This window comes from Parasteatoda tepidariorum, chromosome 2 (genome assembly GCF_982258835.1).
Source record: "Parasteatoda tepidariorum strain Cologne lab strain chromosome 2, Ptep-v5.0, whole genome shotgun sequence".
NCBI classification, from domain to species: Eukaryota; Metazoa; Arthropoda; class Arachnida; order Araneae; family Theridiidae; genus Parasteatoda; species Parasteatoda tepidariorum.
In genome coordinates, this window is record NC_141756.1 from 65,967,852 (window position 1) to 65,994,972 (window position 27,121).

The 27,121-nt window shown below is 26.3% G+C and overlaps 2 protein-coding genes across 9 annotated transcripts in view; one reads left to right on the forward strand and one right to left on the reverse strand.

Annotated features, from left to right (window-relative positions):
• On the forward strand, positions 1 to 20,527 carry LOC107438056 (IQ motif and ubiquitin-like domain-containing protein). Of its 7 annotated transcripts, none has more exons than XM_043039623.3 (11): positions 3 to 110; positions 1,477 to 1,526; positions 2,885 to 3,098; positions 6,003 to 6,171; positions 9,084 to 9,294; positions 11,532 to 11,707; positions 13,568 to 13,735; positions 15,125 to 15,298; positions 16,095 to 16,346; positions 17,953 to 18,138; positions 20,366 to 20,527. In XM_043039623.3, exons 3-11 carry the CDS (start codon positions 2,887 to 2,889, stop codon positions 20,471 to 20,473), a joined length of 1,656 nt encoding a protein of 551 aa, XP_042895557.2. In that variant the 5' UTR covers positions 3 to 110; positions 1,477 to 1,526; positions 2,885 to 2,886; the 3' UTR covers positions 20,474 to 20,527. The 7 variants fall into 7 exon arrangements, with proteins under 7 accessions (XP_015905706.3, XP_071033740.2, XP_042895557.2 ...); XM_071177637.2 differs by having other exon boundaries at positions 24 to 90; XM_016050220.4 differs by lacking the exon at positions 1,477 to 1,526 and having other exon boundaries at positions 1 to 110; positions 2,903 to 3,098.
• Positions 20,315 to 27,121, reverse strand: part of LOC107438058 (uncharacterized) — a 14,310-nt gene continuing 7,503 nt past the window's right edge. For both annotated transcript variants that reach the window (XM_043039624.3, XM_043039625.3), the window contains exons 6-11: positions 26,565 to 26,663; positions 25,687 to 25,853; positions 24,413 to 24,503; positions 21,884 to 21,954; positions 21,718 to 21,797; positions 20,315 to 20,629 (exon numbers count right to left, since the gene is read on the reverse strand). In XM_043039624.3, the coding sequence (XP_042895558.2) occupies positions 20,537 to 20,629; positions 21,718 to 21,797; positions 21,884 to 21,954; positions 24,413 to 24,503; positions 25,687 to 25,853; positions 26,565 to 26,663 (601 nt within the window). In that variant the 3' untranslated portion in view covers positions 20,315 to 20,536. The remainder of the gene's footprint in view (positions 20,630 to 21,717; positions 21,798 to 21,883; positions 21,955 to 24,412; positions 24,504 to 25,686; positions 25,854 to 26,564; positions 26,664 to 27,121) is intronic.

Here is a 27,121-nt window from a genome sequence, read left to right on the forward strand (position 1 = left end):
AGTTTAGTTACCATGGTTGCAAAAGTCGCCGAAATTTGATTTGTTTACTGTGGAAAAATTTGAGTATCCAAACATTGAGTAAAAATCTATGTAAATAATAATGCCGTATGGTAAATATCATCAAAAATGATGAATAAAATCACTTTAAGAATAACTTTTTATCAGCTTTGTATTGTGGTTCTATGTGTTGTATTTAGTGATAGTTTTTAGACTGTTTTTATCCTAATTTAACAAGAAACCGCCACATTTCTAGATACTGCTTAAAACTCAAATGAGATTATAAAATTAACTTTAAGGCACAAAAATACAAATTAACTGGCATACAAATGAGATAAATATATTATTAGTTCTACATAGACTGGAGCCTCCCAAAAATAATAAATTAATATGAATTACATAAAATTAAAATATCTCTAAAGAACTAAAAAGGCAGAGTTTAAAAATAAAAGTACTGAAATTTTATATGCAGTAGATAATGAAATTTTTTATTGAAGTACGTGAAACAGAAGTTTAATTATATATTAAAATGTTATAAAGCACTGAATCTTTAGAAAACTATTAATCTTTAACAAATTTTTCAGTTTATTAATTTAAAATTATTGTTTTCTATTTTTGTGAGCTTCAGATATTATGTTAATTGCTTTATTTTTTTTATTTTCATATTAATAAAGTTACTGCCGCAGTTCTTTCAGAAAATTTTAACCACACAAAATGCTAACTTTTATTATGCAAAAACTATATTAAATTTTGAACATTTTTAGATAATTGTTAAAAAAAAAATTTAATATAAAAATATTGATGCATTTTGTTTTTAATTTATTTTTTCATCAATGTTAAATGGTTTATATTTTCTTTTATTTTTTTAAGCTGTTTGATTTAGTTTAGCAAAAGCAATTAATTAGAAGAGTTGCTATTTTTTTGCCAAGCAATGTTGTATTGGATTTTTCAAACTAGTTTTGAATTAAATTAAATAATTCATATGGGCAGTTTTTAAGATTGTTTGATTTAAATGAAAATTAATGGCAGCAAATTTTTTTTTTATAGTTTCAATTAGTTTTGGAGTTATTAAATTTTAAAGTTTTTAGATATTAATGAAATTCAATAAACATAGCCAAAACATTTACTGAAAATTCATATTTTTTCTCACCTTTTTGGTATAAAATGTAGCCAAACATTCAGTATTATTTTAATTGGAGGGGGCTCAATATAATAAATATTTAAAGGCACAAAAAAATTTTTTTTTTTCATTTTTCCTTCTTTTTCTTATTTTGGTGATACCCCCACTTTCTCAAAGTGATGTTAAACTAGCCTCTTCAATTTTATCTTTGGATTTTGTTGATATTTTTATCAATTTGCACGAAATTAATGTAAATCTCAACATGCCTGGTGAGCTTGTTCTAAAATAAAATTTTTTAGTTTGAATCTTTGTGGGATAATTCTTTTATTTGCTTGTAATTTGTTTTAATTTTTTTTCAGGTTGAATTTCATAACATAAACCTATTATAACTGGCAAAAACTTAAAGAAAGTAATTTGAACTTTGAATTTCAATTTAGTCTTTTTATTTTTGATTCTGTACCTATGTAATTTACAGTTTAGTTTTCATTCAGGTTGTATTTAATAGCTTGAATTTATTCTGGGAAAAGTTATCGAAAAATTCGAAATAATATTTTTTTATTTGAATTACCATTTTTGGTTGTTTAAATGTCTATATGTAGTTCTAATTTTATTTTGAATTGGTACTATCGTAATATGTGATCTACCTGTGTAGTTACTTCATGAATCAATAGTATAGTATGTTAGAGTATATCGAGCAGTGGCACTTACTTTTGGAAAAGCCTCAGTGTAGGGTATGCCGCACTTGACCTTAAAGAAACATCGGTGTAGGGCAGGGGTGGCGAACCTTTATACACCAACGTGCCATTTTTTCTAAAAAAATTGTTTATTGAGGTCATAGACGTGCCGTCAAATAATTTTCACTTCGTGATTATTGGGAAAATAATAATACTAAATACTATCAATTCAAAACTCTTTATTTACATTGAAAAAAAAAACATTTTGCCATCTCTTAAAACAATTTAAAGTAACATCAGTGTGACTTCTGTTGCTGCAGATTCGATGACAAATAACTTATATTATGTTGTAAGATGTTAGTTTAAGCAGGACTGTTAATTTTTTTTGTTGCTAGCTATTTATTGTTAGCTTGCTTTTTATGGTTATTAATTGTTTTTTTGGCATTAATTGTTAATTTTTTTATTAATAATTGTTTATTATTATTTTTTTTGTGAATTTTAATTTAATTGTTAAATATGCTTCATAGTGTAATAACATTTGTGTAATAACAATTCATAGTGTAATAACAATTGTGATCGATGGCGTGCCCAAAATATTGTGTCTCGTGCCATAAATGGCACGCGTGCTATTGGTTCGCCATCCCTGGTGTAGGGTATACCAGGCAGTGGCACTAAAAGAGCAGAACTGAAAAATCTTATTTATTAAAAAAATAAATGTCGATTACGCGGGTGGATCACATATTTTGAAAATACCTATGAATTATTAAACATAGATATGTTTTTTAAAAAGCTAGCTCGAAACTCAGAGCCACCTGAGAAGAGCTGCTTACGCAGTTCTGAGAGTAAACTGCAAGCAATTGAATGCCTCATAATATCTTTCTCTGTCTATGGCACTCTCTTCTTTATATGGCTAAACATTTTGGTTCTAACAAGTTTTATATTTCTACTAAACTGCTTTAGTTATTAAAAATAATTATCATTATTAGATTTTTTTATAATTTTGAATGTTGTAACATATCTGGTGATTGTATGCAATAATCAATTTCAACAATTGTAATATAGTATAGTTTAATTTTCAAATTATTTATCGTAGATATGTATCATTTTGTAGAAAAAGATAAAGTCTCAAGTTCAAGTGATTCCTCATCAATTTTGAGTAGGGATAATGTAAATACTGCTAGCCCTGAAATTAAGAAAAGAATAATCTATGGATACAAGCATAAAATTACAGGTAAAATTTATCATCATGCTGTAGCACAGACATTGCCTCCTCCTTGGAAATATGATGTTGTGATTAAATTTCACAGGTACTTTTATTTATTATTTTTTTAAAAAAAACTTTGATGCTTAATATTTATAGATTTTAAGCTCATTAATTGATGCATTTCATACATTATGTAGGTGTTGTAGTTGCAATTTTTTCAGTGAGGAAATTGTAAAGTTTAAATATATTTTAAATATTTCCTGTCTCCTTTTATTTTTTTATATTTGAAAATAACATATCGAAGTGTTATAGACATTGTTCCTAGCTTCATCTTGTTTTATATTATAACCATCAGATATGCATAGCAGGCACAAACTGGTGAATGGCGTTTGTGGAAAATTTGTCACCATAGAGGGGAAATTTTTTAATATTATACTCATAATGGAGAAATAAAATGTAAAAAAGAAATGTTCATGATTCTCATATTCTATCTCACTGTCAATTTTAGAAAATTTGAATACAACAACAGAAAATGTGGCAATTCAAAAACCAGTTTAATACAGTGCACTCCCGATTATTGGGGTTAATCAGCGGGACAGATCGCACGGACAATCGAAAGACGCGGATAATCCGAAATCTCCTTTTGTTAAAGAAAAATTAGATATCAGTACAAAAAATATAAAATTTACTGACATTTGCATGCATAACATCAAACTAGGAATTTTTCTTTTTAAAAAATTTGTAATGCGTCTTCGCCATATATCGATACACATATTTTACGAACCCCAGTAATGTCACCGTAATCAAATCCTCCCATATAATCTAATAAAGCTTCCACAGAGCAGTAGAATGAGAAATTGTATTTCATTCATTTACTACATCTTCTTCATCAGTTACTATCATCACTATTCGATTTAACAACATAACGATGTCTTCATCAGTCAAATACTGGAAGCCAGGCTCACATGCATCATTTTGAAGCCAATCTTCGAAGTTTTCTTCATCAAGAATTTCGAAACCTTAGATTTCTTTTGCTTGTTCGAGAATACTGTTATCATATTTTTCTTGAACATCTGAAGAGGATTGTTCATCAAGCGGTATGATCTTTCTCCAAGATCGTGATAACGTAGACGATTTTACCTCTGACCATGTTGCTGATATTCCATATACTGCAATCCAATAACGAATATTGCTTCCAAAAATTTGGTAGTGTTATAACTTCATGAATCAAATTTTTTTAATCTTGAAAATGTTTCTCTTTATATTTTTTGTGTGACTCCGGAATCAGCACGGTTAATCCGCAAACCGGATAATCCGCACACGGATAATCGAGAGTGTACTGTATCTTCAAAAAAATTGCTCAATTTAAAGAAATATACACCGAAGAGTCATTACATTATGACCACCCTCCATCTATGGCAGTGGACTCGCCCTGTTTTTCATGGTTTTTCGCCCAGGAACAATGTTTTCATGGGGCACATTAGGACTCATAATAGTCATAGAAAAATCCCTGATGTCTGTAAGCTACTTGAACATAGTTACAGAGCAGGTTCACCCATTCATGGCAACAGTTTTTCCTGTGAGGGATGGTGTTTACCAACAGGATAATGCACCATGTCATAAGGGTCGAATCGTCATGGATTGGTTCGAGGAACATTCCAATGACTTTCAAGTCATGTCTTGGCCCCCAAATTCACCTGACCTTAATCCAATAGAGCATTTGTGGTCCTACTTGGAAAACTGAATTCGTGCTGCCATGCTACCCTCTCGTAATATGAGGGAATTGCGGGACTAGTTGGTGAGCGCTTGGTACCAGATACCTCTGGCTACCTATCAGCACCTTGTGGAATCAATGCCACGGCAGGTGCTAGCAGTTTTGGGGGCTAAAGGGGGCCCTACATGTTATTAGCTGGGTGGTCATAATGTAATGGCTCTTCGGTGTATGTGGGTATATATGTAATTATATTCAATATGGACTTTTGTAAAAAAAAATTTAAAAAAAACACTTATAAAAAAATTTCATTAGAATTAGGTGGCAGCTAAAAGGTTGAATCTAGTTACAAGAGTAAAGAAACTTTTTCAATTTGTGATAGGTTTACAGAAAGTCTTTCATTTTATCCATGTCTGATAGCAACTTTGAAGTAAGATTTTTCCCATATAATTTAAATTCATAACTGAATTTAATACTAAATAACCTGTGTCACTTTCCCAGTAAAAGCTAATCTATTAGGGAGGTAACCAGTTTTCCTGATTAGAACCAGCTCTATAGAGGGAATGGTTGAAGTTTTCATCATATACCAAATTGGGTAATGGTAAATTAGTTTCTTGGGATTTTGTGCCATATTTCTGCTGAAGCACGAGATGATATTGCGCAAAAAACTTCTACCTTTTAAATAACTATAAAGTAACAAAAAACATTGCAGTACATAAAAAAATAATGATAAAAATAAAATGTTTAACCAATCATAAATGCAAAACAGACACACAAAAAAGGAATTCATCATGAAATCAGTTCCACTGTGGACACAGTTCTCAATTGATCATTGAAGTCCTTCACTGGTACCAATCAGTATTACCAATGAGTGGGTAACTACTTTGATTAGCCTGCAAAGGGACCAAGAGTGTGTTGCAACGGTCTTCATTAAATTGTTTTCGTGAAATGCTCGACTTCACATGCAAGTGGTCAGGATATTAAAGTGTATGGAACCATCCCCTCTACAGAACATCAAAATTGTGATTGCATGCCTTTGGATCATACTTAGGAATGTTTCCCAGACAATTTCTAATAACCCACTGTACAGCTCTAGTGTGAGGTAAATGAACTACTACTATTCTGAAAACCTGTTGGAATATTTTGTTTCCTATGTATGTCAGTTACTACTCCACTTATTATATATTCCATATAATTTGCATTTGTTTTGCACTAAAATATTTTCCAATTTATTTTTATTTTGAGAGAAAAAAAAAGAAAAAATTTATCTATATCTAAATCGTTTTTTTGTTTTAGAAATTCACAAACAGTTGATAAGAAGGACAAAACTCAACAAACTTCTAAAAATATTTCTACACAAGTTGAAGCAAGAAACATTTACATTAATACTAGTGGTGATAAGTGTTTGACCTATTCTGGTTCTTTTGTACATGCAGATGATGTAAAAGAAGATTATTTGAGTAAGGTACATAAAAATTTGAATCTAAATAACTTAAACTAATCATAACAGTCTCATGATTTTTAAATATTTTTATTAAATTTAATAGCATAATTTTTTGAGATAAATGTAAGCAATTCAGAATGTGAAAAGTTTCCTTTTTAATCACATTTAACTTTGTTTCATTAGTTATTTTGACTGGGAAATTAACTTAACCTTTCTATCAAATTCTTATTCCAAAAACCGGATTATAAGTGTATCTTTGACTGCTGAAAATCTTAGGCAACTTTGTATTCTTTGCCATTTATTGTTTCCTTTTTTATAAAAACTGACTTTCTAAAACTGACTGATAAAGGAAAGTAACCAAGTCTTATCACAAACTTAATTTAGTGTCAACAATTACGCTATTAACAAAATGGTCAGCAATGCTGTAAAAGTTTCTAGTAAAATCTAGGGTCTTTTGTATAACCTCTAATTGCAACAACTAATACATAATATAGGATTGGCTATTCTAGACACATTGTTATTTTAACACCCATTGGAATGTTTGCATGTGCTGTACGGTGTATTCCAGTATATTGAATGAAATTTTGTTTCACTCTTTTTTATTTTCATAAAATTCAAAATATACAAAAAAAATTCTGGGATTGCGGAACAAAATGATTTTGTTGACAATGAATAATTTGATTTAACAAAAGTTTAAGGAAATTGAAATTTTTTCTTTTCATGTTACCATATTTTAATTAAATGAGAAACTGCTTGAATTCCTTTTGAATGAAAGAAATATTACACGACTCCTTTGATTCTTAGTAGGTCATGATCTGTGGTCAAAAATTTAGAGAAAAATACCTGAAATCATGGGCAAACTTGGAAGAGAGTTAGAGCACATCATACGGTTTAAGAATTGCATGGGGACACATGCATTTAAATTTGTGCAATTTTAGATTTTTAATTAGAATTTAACGATTTAGCGACTAACATGACAAGCTCACAAAATCATTAAAATAATATAAAACAGCTATTTCTGCATGTGTTTGAATGCAATTTTTAACAATAATCATTGGAAAATATAAAATTAAGGTTCACATTGTAAAATTCTTTTCAAAGGGTATAATTATTTCATCATTCATATTTGAAACTTTTCATGTTTGAATTTCATATTATCAGGATATATAATATTTATAGAAGTGTATTTTTTTTTCATTTTGGATGTATTTTTCACCTCTAATTCATTATTTTGAATAGTATTTTTATGCATATTAACATAAAAATATCAGGTTGCATTATTATCTATTATTTTGTTGGTATCCTAATTCTTATTGAAGTATAACATTGTTTTGTCCAAAATTGTGTAGTAATATTTAATTATAAGTACAAAATATATTTAAGGTATTTTTGTGCACTTTCAATATAATGACTTCAAGTTATAATATCCATTTTCCTTTGGAAGACTGAGATCATTGTATTAAACATTGACTGTATAACTACATTTTATAATTTAGTAATACAGAGAATATATTCTGATTATAAAAGTGCCTTTGAAGTGGGAGTAAAAAAATCCGGTTGTAAAGAAAAAAAAGGTATAAAACCTGGCTAAAAGAATGCTAATTAAAAACTTTTATTCACGAGAACTGAGTAAGATTTTTAAAATGTTTTTCTGGCCAGATCAAAAATTTAGTTAGAATTTTTTTAATGCATTTTGTTTAAATTTTTACATACTCTTATGTGGATATGCATCTCACCAAAAATTTTGTTTTACGCAATGCAAAGAGATTTAATACAAGAGTTTTTATATCAAGAAAAGTATGATTACTAAATATTTATTGTTCCTTTTGAAAAGAAATTTATCGAGATTTTGAATGCAGTATTTTAAATCTAATGAATGTATACTAAATATCTCATGCATTTCCATAGATAAGGTAATTTTTTATTTCGATTGTTAATTCTGCAGAATAATTATTATTTCACCACTTCTTTTAGCTACCTCTTTTTTTGCAGATCAAAACAAAAACTAGAATAATAACCCAAGAGGTCATGTTATTCTTACTTCAGTCAAGTATACTCCATGACGGTAACATCTATGGATAACACTAAAATAAATTGTTATAAAGTTGAAAAAATATTGCAAGTGCGGTATTTTTTTAGTTGAATCGATAAAGTAAATTTGAACACTATTTTGTAATAAATGACTCAGTTCAAACATTCTAATTGTTAATAAAATATGTAACATTAATAATCACGATACATAATTTATTGTGTAATTTCAACACATAATTAAATGTATGAAAAAATTAGTAAATTTTGCATTTATTAAGAAAATTAAGAATTTTTTTTGGTAAATATGTCATAAATGTTTCCTTCGTGCTTTATAATTGACTAAGTTTATAATTGACTACGTTTATCAGACATTAACAAATTTAGACAAATGTTACTTCGGGAAGATGCAGCTTCTTTACCATTTCTTCACTCTGAAGCATCTTTTTTAAAACAAGTAGGATTTTTATTGTATACAATAGCACTTTAAATAGTTTATAATGTATTTAAATATTATATTGAAAGAGTATCAACATTTATGAGTTTTTTCATATCAAATTATGTATGAAGTGTTTTAATCACCTAACGTTTATTTTTTAAAAATGGTTTTGTTTAAATGTTTCACAAACAAAAAGTAAATCTAGTTTAGGAAATGCAATAATATTATTCTTGCAGCATGCAGAATTAATTTGTTTGAGTAATTAGTAAAGTTGTTGTGAAATTTCTTTTTTCTTCTTTTTTTCAATTGAAATAATTTCTTTTAATAAACTTTAAATTTGTGACTAAATAAAAATAATTTTGATATCATACAAAATGTCAAACAAAAACTCCAATTTCTATCTAATATTTCTAATATCATATAAACTTGTTAAATATAGTAACTCTATCAAATCTAATTTTAAAAGGTAGTTGTAGTACAAAAATATATTAGGCGATGGCTGGCCTGCCAAGAAGTTCTCCGAAGAAAGAAGAAAATTCTTTTACAACACATCTGGGATAAAGAAAGATTTAACTCAAGAATGCAACTGGACGTTGATTGGGATAAAAGCTTACGTGAGAGACGTGTAAATCCAAAAACAGATGAAGATTTCTTGTTACTGTTCAGCGATTTACAACGTAACAATTATTTATTATCATTTTCATATAAACTGAAATCAGTGTACATTAAGAATCAAAATGATTTGAAATATTCCATGAAAATAAATTCCTAAGTATCAAATTGTTGTTTTTTTTCCCTCACCCTAAGCACCTATTCCATGTGAAAGAAAAGATATTAACTTCTTATTTGTTAGTTGATTCATAAATTAGTTGTCTTTAGCAATAAAAAAAAATTTATTAGAAATTTTTAGGAATAAAAATTTTTATTTTGGATTCAAGTTATTTATCGGTAAACTATTAATGACACAACCCAGTAAAATATTACTAACATTCAAAATTGCTCATCACTATTTTTGTTCTAAATGAATTATTTGCTCACTGTGTGTATACTATCTTACTAAGAACTGAAAATATATGGCTGGTCAAACTAAAACTACTAATTATTTTTTAATATTTTAAGTCTCTCTTGTATATTTTTGATACATGTAAAATTTAATTCTCTATTTGTTCTCTATATGTTCTTATATAGTAGATTGAATTTTAATAAATCATCATTATTTTGCTTATAAATTGTAGAGACATGATTTTTTAATATTTTAAGTCTCTCTTGTATATTTTTGATACATATAAAATTTAATTCTCTATTTGTTCTCTATATGTTCTTAGATAGTAGATTGAATTTTAATAAATCATCATTATTTTGCTTATAAATTGTAGAGACATGATATTTATTATGAAATAGACTCAAACTTAGAAATCAAATAGCTCGTACCCATAGCTTTTATAAATAAAATATTGCAATTAATAAAAAAAATACAAGGGTTTAAAAATAATTTAATTTATACAATAGTTTAAACAAAATGAAAGAAATTCATCAACTGTTTATTATATTTTTATCCTCAGAAATTTATTTATAAATTACTTTTCTTATATGGACAATATCTGAATTTCACTTTTGTATCAAACATTTCTATTTTTTCTATTATTGTTTAAACTGTTATTCCTATATTTATGTTATGTCATTTTATGTTTTTGAGCTTATTGAGATGTTTTTATTTTGAGTATGCTTTACTTCATTAGAATATTATTCATGTAATGAAATTGAATTAAAAATGATTCAACAGTGAGCTTTTTATTCTAAACACAACTCAAAATGCATGTTTAAAAAATTGGGAATATCTACTTAGAAAAATGGGCATAGCAAATTCCATTTTAAAATCTTCCCATAAAAATTGTTCTTTCATTATAAAATAAACTACTGGATCTAAATAAATTCATTATATGATGTCGTCCTTCAGCCTCAAAATGTGTTTTTCAGTTAATGGACATATCTATTTAAGAAAATAGACATAGCAAGAGATTCCGTTTTCAAACCTAGCCTATGAAAATTGTTCTTTCATAATAAAATAAACTAATAGATCTAAATAAATTCATTATGTGATGTGGTCCATCAGCCTTAATCAGGTCAATTAACCTCAAAATGCGTGTTTAAGAAAATTGACATATCTATTTAAGAAAATGACCATTGTATTTTAATCCATTTTTCAAACTTTTCTCACTTTTTTTCTTCTAAAGAATAAACTAATGGATCGAAATAAATTCATAAAGTGATGTTGACTATCAGCCTTAATCACTTAGTACATTTTTTAAAATAAGTCTTATTTCAAACATTTTCAAATTCCATAGTTTTTTCTTTTACAAGTTTATAACAAGTTCTTTAAATTTATAATAGTGGTATTCAATTAGCAACGAATTCTGATTTTTTAAAACTACTTTATCATTTATTGTTCTGAATATAAATATATGCCTGAAAGTGTTAGTAAATTTAAATTGAAGATATTTAGAGTTTTAAAATTAACTTTATCATTTAGAGTTCTAAATACGAAAACATCTCCTGAAAAGTTACATCTGTAATATACCCAGCCAAAGATCCCTGATCCCAAAGTTCTGGATTTTTCTCTATAATGATTAGTAATTAAGAAAGTAAGAACGAAACATTATTTAGTTGTTAAATTTGGTTTAATCAATAAAAAGCATACTTTTTGTTGCATCAATTTTCCTAAATGTGCATTTTAAGCTGTGCCGATTTTCCTGGACATGCTTCTTGAGTTGCGTCCATTGTATAAGAAGCTCACTGGCGAATTATTGTGTTTACTAATAAAAATAAATTAGGTTGGATTCTTTAGAAGTTTTACAATTTATTGAATTTTAGAATAATCAAACTAATACAAAACTAAAGTGATAGTTGTTTTCAGGATGGTGGGAAAGAAAATCAAAGTGTATTAATTCTCATCTGACAGAATCAGATATGAAAGCAGCATTTTGGTCTTTGGTGAATGAAGAAGTTAAAAAAATTCTGCAAATAAACCAAAAGAAATATATATGCCACCAAAAACAAGATACTGAATTTAAAGAAAATTCTTTGAAAATGGTAAGTTCAAAATTTTAGGAGAAAAAGAAAAGATTTAAATATTAAGTTAGCTATTTCATTTTGACAATTGCGTCCCATTGAATTAAATTTGCAAATATTAAAATTTAATTATAAAACAATTTTATAAAAACAATATTCTAACTCAAAAACAGATGATATAGTCATATATTTTATGTCTAACAATAATAAGTGCAGGCATACTCACTATAATGAATGTGTTTTAACCTTCTTCTTTGGTACAAAATGATAATAATAAAGAGGGAAAGAAAAGAATCTTAATAAATGTATCTTAAACTAATGACCTTGCAGGGTGATAAATTCATACTGACGCAGTCATACTCACTATAATGAATATGTTTTAATCTTCTTTATATGTTTTGATAGAAATTTATAGTAATAAAGAAGGAAAGAAAAAAATCTTAATGAATGTATCTTAAACTAATTACCTTACAAAATGATGTATCTTAAACTAATTACCTTACAAATGACCAAAAATTACCTTACATAATTTAAAACTTAATATAGTACAATAGAAGATCTTTGTAACTTGAAATCTTGAAATATGAATATTTGCATTATAAAAAATTTGTATTTGATAGATCATTTCACTTATCATTAAACTTACCTAATAAACATAGCAATACATATTTGCTGCAGATCAATATTAATACTTTAAAATAATTTTATAGTAAAAATACTTAAAAACACTAAAATGTGCACTTAAATATTTATTTTTATTAAAAATATTTAGGTTATCAAGAGCATTAGAAATAATATTTAACAAATTTATTAAATTTGGTTTGCTTTAGAGATTATAAAGATAATACGGTTTGTGGCGTATTGTGGTTTTTGGAATTGAATTATATAGGTTTTTTGTTGTAGTTTCTTTATTGTACTTTCTTTTCTTTATTTATTTCAATAATTATTTTCTTATAATTTTTTATCTTTCTCATGGAAGCTTTTTAAATACAAGTTAATGATTTTTTTTATTAGACTAATTCATTATAGTTGATGTTATTTATTGGATAAGGAGTTATTAGTAATTGAATTTAAAAAATTTACTTTTAATTATGTTTTAAATGAATTATTATTGTCTAACCTTTTAAAATCTTGTTTAGCTGTAGTGACACAGAAATAAGTCATTAGGTTTTTTCTTTATCACATTTTTGGTAGCTCCACTCTTATCTATTTAAAAAACCTTTATTTTAACACGTTATTAATAAATTTATTTATTAACGTTTTTTATTATGTTGAATACACATAAATCTATATGAATACACATAAATATCATGAGTCCATAATATTTTGTACAAAGAAAACTCTTTTACCTGAATGAACAAATGTTTAAAATGCAATGACAGTTTTATAACTCTATTCGTTATATATATTTTAATAGTTTGAAAGTTTTTATTTATCTTTATAATAATATTTATTTTTTACAGTTTTTTTATCAGCTGTAGAATTCAGTACTTTTTGAGACTTTATATTAACTAATATGCTTGTATCTATATTATGTGATAAAGTAAAAAAAAAAAAATTTTAAAAATTATTTTAGTTAAAAAAAAAAATTCTTTTTTTAAACAACATCTTCAAGATTAAGAACTTTTCAAACTTCACTGAACTCTTTTGTTGCTTTTCCATAATCTTAAAACAAGTGTCAAAAATATTTAACCGAACATTTTATAATGCTGACCTAAATGCTAAAAATTATTATTATAAATTTGTAGACATATATAAACCAATTTCTTATAAATGTTTTAATACACCAATGTGTGCATATTTACCCATTCTATCTATTCCTTTTCCCATTCTACAATAGTTAATTAAAATTAGTAATATCAGTTTTGGTAAATTTTTTAGGCAGCTCAACCAAAATTATGGATGGGATATGATAGAAAAATTTCTGTTGAAACATCAAGCACTCTGAGAGGAAAATATTTTCAAGACTTATATCAAACTTTAGGTATGAAATACATATCTTCACAAGACCGAATATCTGCTCTTACAACTTTAAAAGAAATGGTTCAGGTAATAAATATACTTTTTTAAGTATGATTTTCTTTAAATGTGATGCATTTCGAATTCGAACACACAAGTTTCAAATAGCATTTATGAGGTATCAAAAAAGCTTTTTTATACTTTTTTTTAAAAGAAAAAAAAACTATAGTTATTTCAAGTCAGTCAATTTTTGATGTACAAAGCTCAATAAAAGTGTAAAACTCTTAAATGGGGGTACTTTTTAATCACTAGGCTCTTTTCTCTCTAAGATCAGAATTGCATATTTTAAGTTTTTTTTTCTTCTGTTAGTAGGTTCCTTTCCTTAGGTGTCTTCTCATACTTAATCAATGACATTACAACTTTTTTCCTATCTGAAATTGTTTTCAAGATAGGAACGTTATCTTCTCAGTTTTCCATTAGATGGTGCTCTAAGAGTCTCATCAAGTAGAGCATAGCCACTTTGCTATAGCTACTCACCATTTTTATAACTAAAGCTAAAGTGAATCAAAAGTTAAGACGATGGATTCAAATGAATGAAAGGCAGAAAAGCTTCATACTTTCAAAACATCTTTATCACTGTAGTTCAGTGGTCCTCAATCCCTAAGTCGGAGACCGATAAAAGTCTGTAAATCAAATGATATTGGGCCCTCCCAGACACATTAAAGTATTTCTATTTTATCTACTGTAGCGTATTTCTCTTTGGTTTGAGCTATTGAAGGCATTACCTAAGGCCACACTAATATCGCGAATGTATCTGTATTTTGTTTGAAGGCATGTTTTACTACAATTACATTAAATTGTTAAATCAAAACCATCTGAAATATAAAAAATCAACGTCCGCAACTCCCTCAGGAGACCGTGTAAAATGTATCAACTTTAACCAATGCCCAGCAGTAAAAAAGTTGGGAAGCACTGCTCTAGATTATTTTACTTCAGACGATTAAATTATTTTACTTTAGAAAAACTTTAGGAATCATATTTTTTTGAAGTTAAACTTGCAAAAAAAGAATCACAGAATGAAGGATTTAGACTTTTTAATTTGATTATTTTAATTATTATCTTCTTGGTAATTAGAATTATGTTAAACTGAATAAAAAAACGAAATATTCCGACTGATAATTTGCATTGATGTTCATCCTATGAACCAAACCTGGCAACAGTACACCAAGACTTATAAGTTACCCAATCAATTGAATTTTTTAAAATTATAAGTATGCTTTTTGTACTGTTTGTAATTCTCAGGAATAAATAAATAACATACTATGATTTTTGACCCCCATTTATTCACATATCATTTCTACAAACTATGATTATGATCAATTAAAAACTGTAACTAATACTTGTATTTAAGGGAAACTAACATCAAATTTATATTTATTCATACTTTATGTTTACCTGCTTTCTTTTTTTCCTAATTAGCACTACCATGGGAAGCTTTCTGAAAATTTAATTCAATTGGCAAATCGTGAAATCGATTTATTGCTGAGAAACACAAAAGCTGATCGATTGGAAGGTTTGCGGAGTAGAATCCAAAACTTGTTTTGGCAACTTGCTAGACAACCAGTTTATAATCCACAGATGAAAACAGTTGAGGTGAGATTGATTGTTATCATTATTATAGCAATTTTGTTTGATTTTTCCAACTTTAAATTAATAATTTATTATAAAATAATATATGTGTATATAATGGTAATATATGTGTATATAATGGTAATATGTGTATATAATGGATTGTGGTATAGTAACTCAAAACTTTTTCGACTTGTGTCTTAAAAGAAAGAAAATGCTATGATTTTGTTATTCTGAAATTTGGATATTTTTAGGGTTCTGAGTTTGATTTGAAAAGAATTGACATTATCACCAGTCTGAATCCCTTGTCAAGGAAGCAGTTTTTTTTAAAACAAAAAAATGAGGTTTGGTTAGGCTTTACAATAAGTGAAGAATTAGTTAGTCAATAATGCTTATTAGTTATTACTTTTTACAATCATTTAAATTTTATACTACCTACATAATAATAAAAGGTATACATTACTTGATGAGTTGCAATGGTTCAGTGGTAAAAGCATTGAACTGTCATTGTGAAGATCTGGGATTCAATCCCCAGTGGCAGCTTGTAGCATACCCAGCTTCAGACTGGTGGTGCTAACCTGTCTAGAAAGTAAAAGAGGCCTGACCGCATCGCTACAATCATGCCATTAGTTAGGAAATTGTGGAGCTTTTAACCCACCTGGCTCTCACTGAGCTGTAGCATTAAGGATTTGCATATGTATATGTAGATTGATAGATAAATAAATAGGTTTGTTTTAAATGAAACTTAATTCATATAATAATATGCTTTAAAAAAAGTGAAACTATTAAGAAAGTTAATTAAAATTCATTTTTTCAATAGAAAGATGTACCCAAACATGTTCTTTGCTGTGCTTCCTGTAAACGCTTTTACACTTTGACATCAGATTCAACCGATGAAACTTTAGGCAAATCTGTGGAAGCAAATTATTTTACAAAATGTGCCAAGTGTTCCTACATCGAAAATGAAGCATGGATCAGAAAAGACTTGGAAATTTATAAGAAGTTATTAAAAGTTTTAATCAAAGATGAAGAAAATAGATCATTAATTTCTGGTCTTATTTACATTTTACAAGTTAGTATAAATTAATTACTTTTACAACTCTTTTTACTTAAAGTTAACATACTGTATCTTGAATTATCTACAACTTAGAATATTAGATTATTTTGGAGAAATAAGAAATAAACTTTTTCAAGAAATTATTTTTTAATTTGGAAAAATTCCTCCTCCCCTAAGTTTTAATGAATCGACAGTGTTTTATATCAGAGCTATTATGTTATAGTTTTACATAGTGATGACTTTGTGGAGTTTATTCTGTTGTATCTTAACTAGTTATGTTGCACAGTCCTCTGTGCATCAATGAAAACTAAATAAAATGTAGTCTTATAACAAAAACATTCAGTGTGATGAAATAACAGTTTTGATAACAAAATGTTCTTAATATTTTCATTTATCATGCTCCGTATAGTTGCAACAGTTAAAATCGAAAGTATACCTTTTTGAACTGTGTCATGCATTTGGGCAAGGTGCAAAATAAATATATCTCCTTAATTTTTCTTCTTATGATTAAATTTTTACAAACAAAGTGACAACCTTAATGATGCAGAAAGGTCACCTTTGTGCTTATTAATTGGTGCTAAGGATTTTGAAGAACTTCATTTATTTAATCTTGAAAAGTTCACAAAGGTTCTGTTTTTCACAAGATAACATAGCTATTTAATCTGCTTTCATTAAAAAAAAATTTTTTTTTTTTTGCTGGAAAGTTTGAAAATCTCTGAAAAAAGTTTTGTAAGCAATTTCAGTGGCTGGAGGCAAGACAAGAAGTAGTGGGAACCACTGGGTTTTGAAGATAAATATTAGGATAAATTTCAAAAGAATACTTTTTAAGTATTTATTTTATTGATATATAATTTTTTTATTTTCCTACTTAGCATCCCGAAAGTCTCTTTCTGTGCATTTGTTTCACTATTAATTCAGCCACAGCTGCTACTTTGATATTCATGAACATTCTATAGATACTACTATAATTAAAAAGATTAGCATATTAATTTGTTTTTTAATATATTTTCGAACTTTTGGTTTGTTTAAAACAACTATGTTCTATGCATAAAAAAGTACTATATTTTTATATCTTGATTATTATTATTCATTAATTACATCCATGAAATGCATTATATTTTCATCAAAATTTAAAGTGTTATTTTTACAAGTTCCTTGAAATTGATAGTTTTTGAAAAATAAGTAATTTAAACATAAGAAATATACTAAAAACCTATTATATTTCACTCTAATAACAATTTATTTCAGTATTTATATTTTCACTATGACAATAATTATTTAAACTTATCACTATTAAGAACTGGAGAGCTTGGGGGTAATTGAATGACAAAACTCATTTTTTCCAAAGGTTACTTTTTCACATCAAATTGTATCTTAACATTGTTTTCAGATAGATACTCAATAAATTTCTAGAATTTCCACTAAATAACAGCACAAAACGAAAAAACATAGTATGCCTGCCTAGAAGTTATTTTTTTAACATTAAGCTCTCTTAAAAAATTGTCTTATCATATCCTCCTGCCTTTCAAATATATATTTAAAAAACATTGTGATGCCCAAGAAGTTTGCATGTAAGTTTTGATTAGTTAAAAATGTATAATGTTAAAATATTTTTAAATAGCCAAGAGATATGAAACATTTAATGGAAAAAGTTTGGAAAGGTGAAAGCTGCATCAGTGGTTTAACAAACAAAGATGATTTGGAATTTACAAGGTATGATTTTGAAAAAAGTTGGACTCCTTGGAACTGTTTGCTAGTTACGAGACAGGAAGCTCAAATTTTACAACGAACACCATACCCTGAGACGGTAAGATAAACTTTAATTGACAAATTGCAAAAAAAAACTTGTTTTTAAAGGTAATTTTCTTTAAAGCAATAAGTTTTTCAAAATGAAAAACTTTATCAAAATATTTCTACAACCTCATAAAAATAAACGAAAAATTTATAAAAAATAATTTAACTTGTATTTTTTCTAATAAGATAAATAATTTTTTGCTCACTTTACACACCAATTTCCTATTTTGAAACTTAGGGATGAATTAATTTGTAATTTAGAAAAATAAACATATCAAAATACTTTTCATTTTTAAAAAAATATGGTTTGATTCATATTAAAATAAAAAAAATCATTGAACTTGTAAAGATGAATTTTTTTTGACAACAGATTTTGCTTGTATTTTAACCATAGACAGTTTTCTTTTCAATTTAATTTACCATCTCACAACGATAACATGAGAAATTGGTTTCCTCAAAAACGCATAGTTGGAAAAGCAGTTAAGCAAGTCCATCAGAAGGTTATAAAAGTTTTTTTAATGCCTATTTTCAAATAATTTGTATACTATTTTCATTTTTTTAGAAAGAAATATTTTACATAAAATTATAGTAGCTGATCTTTTCAATATGTTATATTAATAAGGTATAAAATGTCTAAAGAGAGATTTTTTTTTATACTAATAAAAAACTAAGTTTTTAACAAGTAAACTTTAAAGTAGTATGTACTGTACAACAAGAAAAATTTCCTTTAGAAGAAAATATGTGTTTCTTGTATATTTTTGACTGAAAATAATGAATCTATTATTATTTTTTGTTTACCATGCACCAATTTTTCAAAGAGTTTGGCAATTTTACATATTCTACCAGCACACAATAAAAACTTACAGACAAAGGAAAGAGCTCTCCCATTGACAGTAAGTCATTTTGAAAGAAAAAAAACATCTATTTTCCCAATTTGTAAGTTAAACATCTGAAAATTCACCTGAATTATAGTGACTTATCTCTTACAAAGACAATTGGTTTAAATACATGAATCAAGCGCTTTTTGTTTACACCGAATCACTTAGTTTCCTCTTAAAGACAGAAAAAAAGTTTACATTTGTAATACAAGGTAACTGAAAAGAGATTTACATGAAACTAATGAGTCGATATTTCTAAAATAATTACTAAGTATGATTGTTGAACTACAAAGTATAATTTCGTGGTTAAAAATGACAGTTTTTAAAATAAAATTTTACCAATTGTATTATTTTTTGAAAACACGGGACTTTCTTTTGGGTAAATTCTAATTATATGAAATTTTGATTTAGTAAACTTTATAAAAACAATTCTTTTTTAGTGTAAAATTAATAAAAAATAAGCTTGAAGTTTTTTAATATTCCTTTGATAGTTTTAATTATTTATGAAGACTAATAAAAATATAAGCATGGCGGTTTACGAAACAAAATTTTAATAACCATCTATATTAAGAAATTATTTTGAACAACTAAAAATTTAGTAAATTTTATGTTTTACTTTCACTTTTTATGTTTGAAGGGCGTGGTTTATCAGGGTAAAACCAATTTTAAAAAAATAAATAAAATAGTGCATTTTTAATTAAGCTAATATAATTAGTTTATAGAGAACTGGTCACAAGTATAATATATATATACATATACCACATATTCATATTCTGTTAGCTATTAATTTGAAACTCTTTAAAACTTATATAAATAATGAAAAATCATTTTACTATATTTTGTATAATCAAAAGTTTTCTAAGTAGTATGATATTTTCAAAAGTTTTCTAAGTAGTATGATATTTTCAAAACTTTAGGAAGTTATTTTAAATAAGTATAGGATTTGTATGTATAAAAAGTTAAACTTTTTTTATCAAATAAAATAAATAGCATAGCAGTCAACTTTTATGAATTTCCATGTTCAAAATGGTAGCAAAATTTAAAATTTACTTTTCATTCTTTAAATTTATAAATTTAATTTAAAATGATTTTAGCCACTACTTCAAAAAAAAAAAAAAAAAAAAAAAGAAGATATATACTAATGCATTAAAATCTTATGGTGGTATGTTTTAGTCATATCAAATTTTTAAAAAAATTTCTGCATACGATTGTAATTCAATTGTCATCTTATAACCACTCTAAAAATTGACTCTCGAAAAGAGTTAAAGTTGACAAGCATGATATAATATTGTATAAAAAAAAGTCTAATGCTCATTTTAAAAACAAATCTTTATTATTTTTATTTAAAATATATATTTACAGATCTATGATGAAAAGTTCAAGGAATGTGTATTGCAAAGACATGCAGAAGCAAAAGTTTATTTTTCAACAATTCCCCGATTTTTTCCATACATATTTGAACAGAATTAGACATGAAGGTGATATTTTTATAATAAAGTTTGCATATTTGTTTTCTTTTTTAAATCCCAGCAGTTACTTTTTCGAAGATTTATTACGTTGATTTTGCTTTTTCGGCTGCTTTGTAAAACCTCTTATAGCTGATTTCCTCCTCTTTTTGAAAATATCCTAAATATAAATGATAAAACTACTTTATTCAAATACAAAAAAAAAACTCTTTACAAAATTTAATCTAGTTAAATTTCTAAGTAAGATAAAGACAAAATAAGCATCTATAAATTGAATCTTTTACAAATAGCAATTTTAACAAGCTCAGCTGTAAAATATACATTTTTTTAAATATTTACTAAACTTTTTAACTATTTTAAAATTTACTAATTTTTAATTAATGTAAATCAAAATATTATTTATTGTAATCTATTAAATGTTCACTTTGCTTTGCTATATTACAATATCAGCACTTGTAAGCAACGTGTGTGGACTAACAAGGACTTTTTTTAAAAAATGCACACCACTCAAAGTGTTTGAAAGATTAATCTAAAATCTTTCAGTTAAAATCTTCAGAAGGTTTCACACCTTCTTCCAAACACTTTCATTACATTTTTGAAATTACAAATGAAAAATCTTTGGTTTTATTTAACTAAACAATATTAATTTATTTTACTTTGTCTCTAACTTTGCAGATCTCAGTGGATGAAAGTACTAAATGACAATTAAAATTTTTTTTTTTTTAAATTAAAAGAAGATATCAAGTGCATTTTGCAGCAAATCGTTGACGATTAATCTGTGTTTACTATGTGTCTAAGGGGTTATAGATAAGATTTTGCCAATCAGAAGCTAGTGGACAAGATATAAAAGCAACACAATATCTTTATTTCATAATGTTAATGTATAAGCTAATTCGTTCATTAATTAAAACTGTCAATTAGAAATTTCATCTCCTCAACTGTTCCATTATAAGATTAGTTCTAACATTAAATAACAGGTTAGTCTTACCAAATGAAATACTTAAAACCCACAAATTGTTTAAAACAAGACATTAATCTTAACTTTACATTTACATTATTAACATTATGATGCTATTATATAAATTATATTTCTGTATGCTATTATAATGAGATTTTATTATAATGTATTCTATATGCAATTATATTTCCATTTAGAAAATTATTATTTAAAGCAAATTAATAACTAATACAAAATTAAATATCAAAATATCTCTGAAAATTTTTATAAAAATATAATAAAATTGTTACCAAAATGCGTTCTCTTTTTTTAGTCCAATCTTCTCTAATCTGATCTAGAGGTTTAGGTCTTGTAAAGAATTCAATACCTTCTGTAATAGAAGAAACAATTGAATGTAAAAAATAACTTCAAATATATTTTAATTTAAAAAAATGCACAATTTAGTTCATTACAAACCTTTCAGTCTTTCATCTGATTTTGAAATGAAAAATGGATCTTTGAAACCAGAGTTGAATTCACAATTATTTCTGGAAAAAAAAAATTTATTTATATATACAGACACATAAAGAGCAAATAAAAGAATAATGAAAAAAAAAAAGCTTACAATGGATAACTTTTGCCAAAACAATTATATAAAATTCTTCATAAAAATAGATAGTACAGATTGCTTATTATAAAGCAGAAGTAACTGCAGTATAACTCACAAAGTTTTTGCTTTACTTGCCATCAAAAAGTATGGCTAGTTCGCAAAAAAAAAATAAAAATAAATAAATATAAAAAAAAAATAAACGTTTAATATGCCAGTATTGCATATTTAATTCAACTTTCTGATATAAAAGACTAAATACAACTATTCATAAAATAATGAAAAAATGTCATTAAATATTTTGAAAATAATTGATATCTTCAAAATAATCAATTATAAATAGTATTTTCAAACAATTAATATATTATCACACATCTTTCTTTCTTCTATGTTCACAACTGCTTATGAAGTTTATTCATAAAATCTGGGTTCTGACAAAAAAAAAAAAAAAAAAAAAAGAAACAGTTAGATTTTTGAGTTCCGCAGCTGAAAAAATTTGGGAACTGCTGCGTTAGACAATCTGATGTGTTTCTAATGCTAGTTCTTAAGCAGGCCTCACTTTTTAGATTTTATTCTATATTAAGTTGCAAAATATCCTTTTCATAAGCAATTGTAGTTAGTTATTATACTAGAGTATACAGAGTTAGACAATCTGATGTGTTTCTAATGCTAGTTCTTAAGCAGGCCTCACTTTTTAGATTTTATTCTATATTAAGTTGCAAAATATCCTTTTCATAAGCAATTGTAGTTAGTTATTGGCAATATTAGAATAATTTCCTCAATACAAGATACTTGAAAGGTGTATTAGTGTTTTTATCATTTTTGTACATTTAAAAATTAAAGAAAAAGAAAGGAAAAAAACAGGGGAAAAATGAAACTAATTATTTTGACAAAAATTTACGAGAAGTATTTTCACTCCTAAAAAAATTTCTGAGGGGTGAAACTCAAACACACGATGTGTGAAACGCAATTCTAGTGTTCGTGAAATCTAGTCTCAAAGTATTAGTTTAAAGAGTGGCTGACTTTAGTTAACTACATTGTGGTTCATACAGAACTGGTCTATTTTGTTCGATATTTCTTGTCTGACATTATGTTTTAAAGGTTTATTACTTTTTAAAATAGCTATATTTCCAGTTACAATAGAGCATTATTTGTTTGGATATTGATTAATCAAGTAGTTTAAGTAACCAGACCAATTCAGGACTATGTTTGTTTGTTTTTTTCTTTTTCAAATTATTATTTATTTGTTTGTTTATTTACCAAAATCTGTCTTTAAGTTCAGATTATATGAAGTACTCTAAAAATGTTCTTTTTGTACTGTGTCTTCGAAAAGAGGCTTTCCCTCCCAGCTCGCCTCCTACCAATCTCAACTTGCTTCTGCATTTTTATTTTTAAGAATTTGAGAGAGGAGGTAAAAGTTTCCAGTTTTATTTGCTTTTGAAACATATACTAGAGTTCACATATTTTTCTAATAAGTTTTGAAATGTGTGTCATTGGCATACCTGCCAACATTGGAGAAATAAAATAACAGAGATTTTACTAGTCACATATTTTAGGCAGCGAGTAAAGTTTTGATACATCATACATTATCATGTAAGTCAAAATTAGAAATATAAGCACTTACATTTAGCAAGGTAAAAAATATGTATATAAATGTTAATCTAAAGAAGTTTTTTTAATCCTTTATTTATTATTACTTAAAATATTAGCACTCAACATACTGCAATACTGGCAATAGCACTAACTGTTGAGGAATAAAAGAACCATTTTTGCCATCAGCAGATACAGGAAAATACAGAGAAATATGAGAATATACAGGTAAACAGGAGATAGTCGTAAAATACAGGAGTCTTCATTAAAAAACTGTTGACTTGGCAAATATGCATTGATTCTTTTTTCAAAAAAAGAAAGGTAGAAACAATATAACATTTAAAAATTGTAGTGACATATTATTTCTATATAATACAGAGCTAAAAAGCTCAAAATGCATCTGTGGTAAAAAGTTAAAAAATATACACTGCTAATGCTAGTTGCACATATGTGTAATGATTGCTAGTCCTAAACCTGAAAAAACTTTCCTGGGTAGTTACAAAAAAAATAATAAAAGCATTGCCATAGCTATCATTATTATTTTTTAAAGTTGTCCGGTAAGATCAGCCTCGGTGCCGACTGTTCCAGATAACTATTCTGTATCTTTGATTGATGCACCTTTTGTATAAATAAAGATATCTTCCACATAAATAAGCATGGCATGTACTTATATTTATAGAAATTGATTGCAAAATTACTAAGCACAAATTCACACTATGTATTAAATATTTATATCTTTTGGGAAATCTGTTATTAAGAATACATTTCTTTTCAATCACACATTTAGGTATCGAATTTTTCATACTCACATTGTAATTTTATTTGCATTTTTATTTAGTGCTATTCCAGTTAAAGGCAAATCTTTTCGCAATGTAGAATTTTCATGATCATTACTTTTCCCTAAAAAAGACGAAATATTATAAACAATCAATGAAGCTTAAATTTAGCAATTTTAGAAAACATATCTGAGTAAAAAATTTCTAAAAAATATAACATTTTAACAAAAAGAAATGAATACACATTTTTTCATTATTAAATAAATTACTAATTATGTTAATAATAAAATAAATTACTAATTATGTTAATAATAAAATAAATTACTAATTATATTAATAATAAAATAAATTAAAGCTCTTGCTTTCATCTTTATTATTACATTTTTCAAAATAGACTTATTTAAACAGAAAAAGATAGAACCTGGTGCCAGCAAAAAATGATAAGGCTCTAAAGATCCTTGGAGCTTTCTCAAAAGCTAAAATCACAGTTGAATCAATAATTTACTCAAATGTGGTAACATAAGTATTTATTCCTCTCCTCAACATAAGGTTGAAAAATTATATGATAAAAAAATTAGTTTATTTCAGTAATTAAAAGTAAATTACAGGTAATGACTCATCATTGGAACAAAACTCTAACAGGGCCATTAAGAAAGGCTATTGAATCTATGTCAAAATCAGAAGTCTATTTTAATAGCACATTAAGACCATAAAACTTTTTCAGGCAAACCATCCTGCTAATAAATCATTATTTATGCAACCATGTCTCTAAACACAGCATATAATGCTTTTATTGCTGTGAAATGTGTTTTTGAATAAAAACTAGATTAAATGCAGGAAGAAAAATAAACTGAATTGATGAATTCAGAAACAGGTCAGGTCATCTACAATAGATTTTGAATGGCGATTATTAGTTTTCAGACTTATTGGTTTTTACGCACCAATTGAAAATTTAAATAATAATGTATATTAGTTTTTAATGAGTGATATATGCTGTAAAAAAGTTTAATATTTTTACAATACACATTTTATGCAATTAATATTATAAGAAAACCTTACAAATATTATTCTCATGACCAAAAATAGCACTAAATAGATTTTTTTTAAAAAAGAAGAATATTGCATATATGTATGTATGATCCAGTTTTAGTCAAATAATTGTTGTTATAGTCATGAAATTAATTCAATTTTATATTAAAATTTTAAAATAAAATAAGAAGTTGATCTGTTGAACAACAAATCAGTTAAATTAATCTTAATATCCACAACTTAGAGACATATAGCTAGCCTGTATACAATAGCTTTACCTTCGTTATTCTTATCTTCCTTTGAATCAACCACTACATTAAATTTTTCTGAAAAGGTAAAACTTCCAGCTGAATTCATAATATCTTTTAAATTTGATGTAACTTCAATGTAGCGTTCTGTGGAAATTGGTATCTCTTCAGGTATTGGAACCTCTGGTTCAGACTTCCTATAGAGATAAAATTAAAGCAAAAACTAAGTTAAGCAAAGAGATAAAATTAAATTTTAAATCATAAAATGAAATAGAACTTTTAGGAAATATCTAAAATCTAAATGTAACGTAACAAACGTAAACAAATTTTTAATCAGAAAAAATTACTTTGGTTTATTTAATTGTTATCAGAAAAACAAACAGGAATTTAAAAAATTAAAATTGAAGAGCAGATTTTTTAAAAAATTAAAAATCTGAATGAGTACAAAGACTAACACAATTTTTTTAAAGCATATTCATTAATTCAATTATTTAAGTAATCATTCAATTATTTTACAAAATTGATTACAATTTTGTAGCTGTTGAACTGTTTCTCCGTTGATGACAGACATTTACACACTCAAGAAATTGAATCAGCAGTATCACTCAACAGAAAACATCAAAAAATAAATTATTATTACCAATTAAAACTCAATGTGGCCAATAATACAAAATTAGACAGGGGAGCAAATTAATCATTTGTTTGAAGATTCCAAAATATGTGCAACAGATTATAAAGTATACAAATAATTCATTTCAGGTAGCACAAATTATTAAGAACAAAATATTAAAAAAAATAACTTATCAAGTAACAAAACATATAAAAATTCATTAATTTCAACCTAACTCCTCTTTCTTATTTTTTTTTCTTTTAAATTATTTCAATGGAAGTATACATTATGGATTTACCTTTTTTTTGCTTTGGGTTTCTTTGAAACATTTTCACTTTCTTTTATACAACTGGCATTATTTTCATCATCTGGATCAAATCTCTCAATTTCTTTTCTCCTATTAAGTAAAAAAGGAAACTTTTTTTTATTTTATTGAAATTTAGATTAGATGTAGAAGCTTAAGTATTTAACATATCCCTACCAACTTATTTTAATCAAGTATCTGTATTGCACCAACGAACGCATTACAAACTCAATATATCAGAGAATTAAGCACAAAGAATACCATATTAAAGTACAGCACAGTATACAAAAAAAAAATGGAAATTATGCTTCTCCTAAATGAAAAATATACACCAACTTAATGGCAATTATTTTTCTTATTCAAACGTAATTATTCGCTTTTTCTATCTCACTTATTAAAGAAGCTCATTTCACTTCTCTGTCAATGTATTATAATTTCTGACTATTAAAAAACTAGCAATATTAATTTCTTTCAGTTATCTTTTTACCAGTAATAATTGTTTCAAAAAGTAGTAATTCTTATTAATGAAAAGACTTGTAGATAGTTAATTG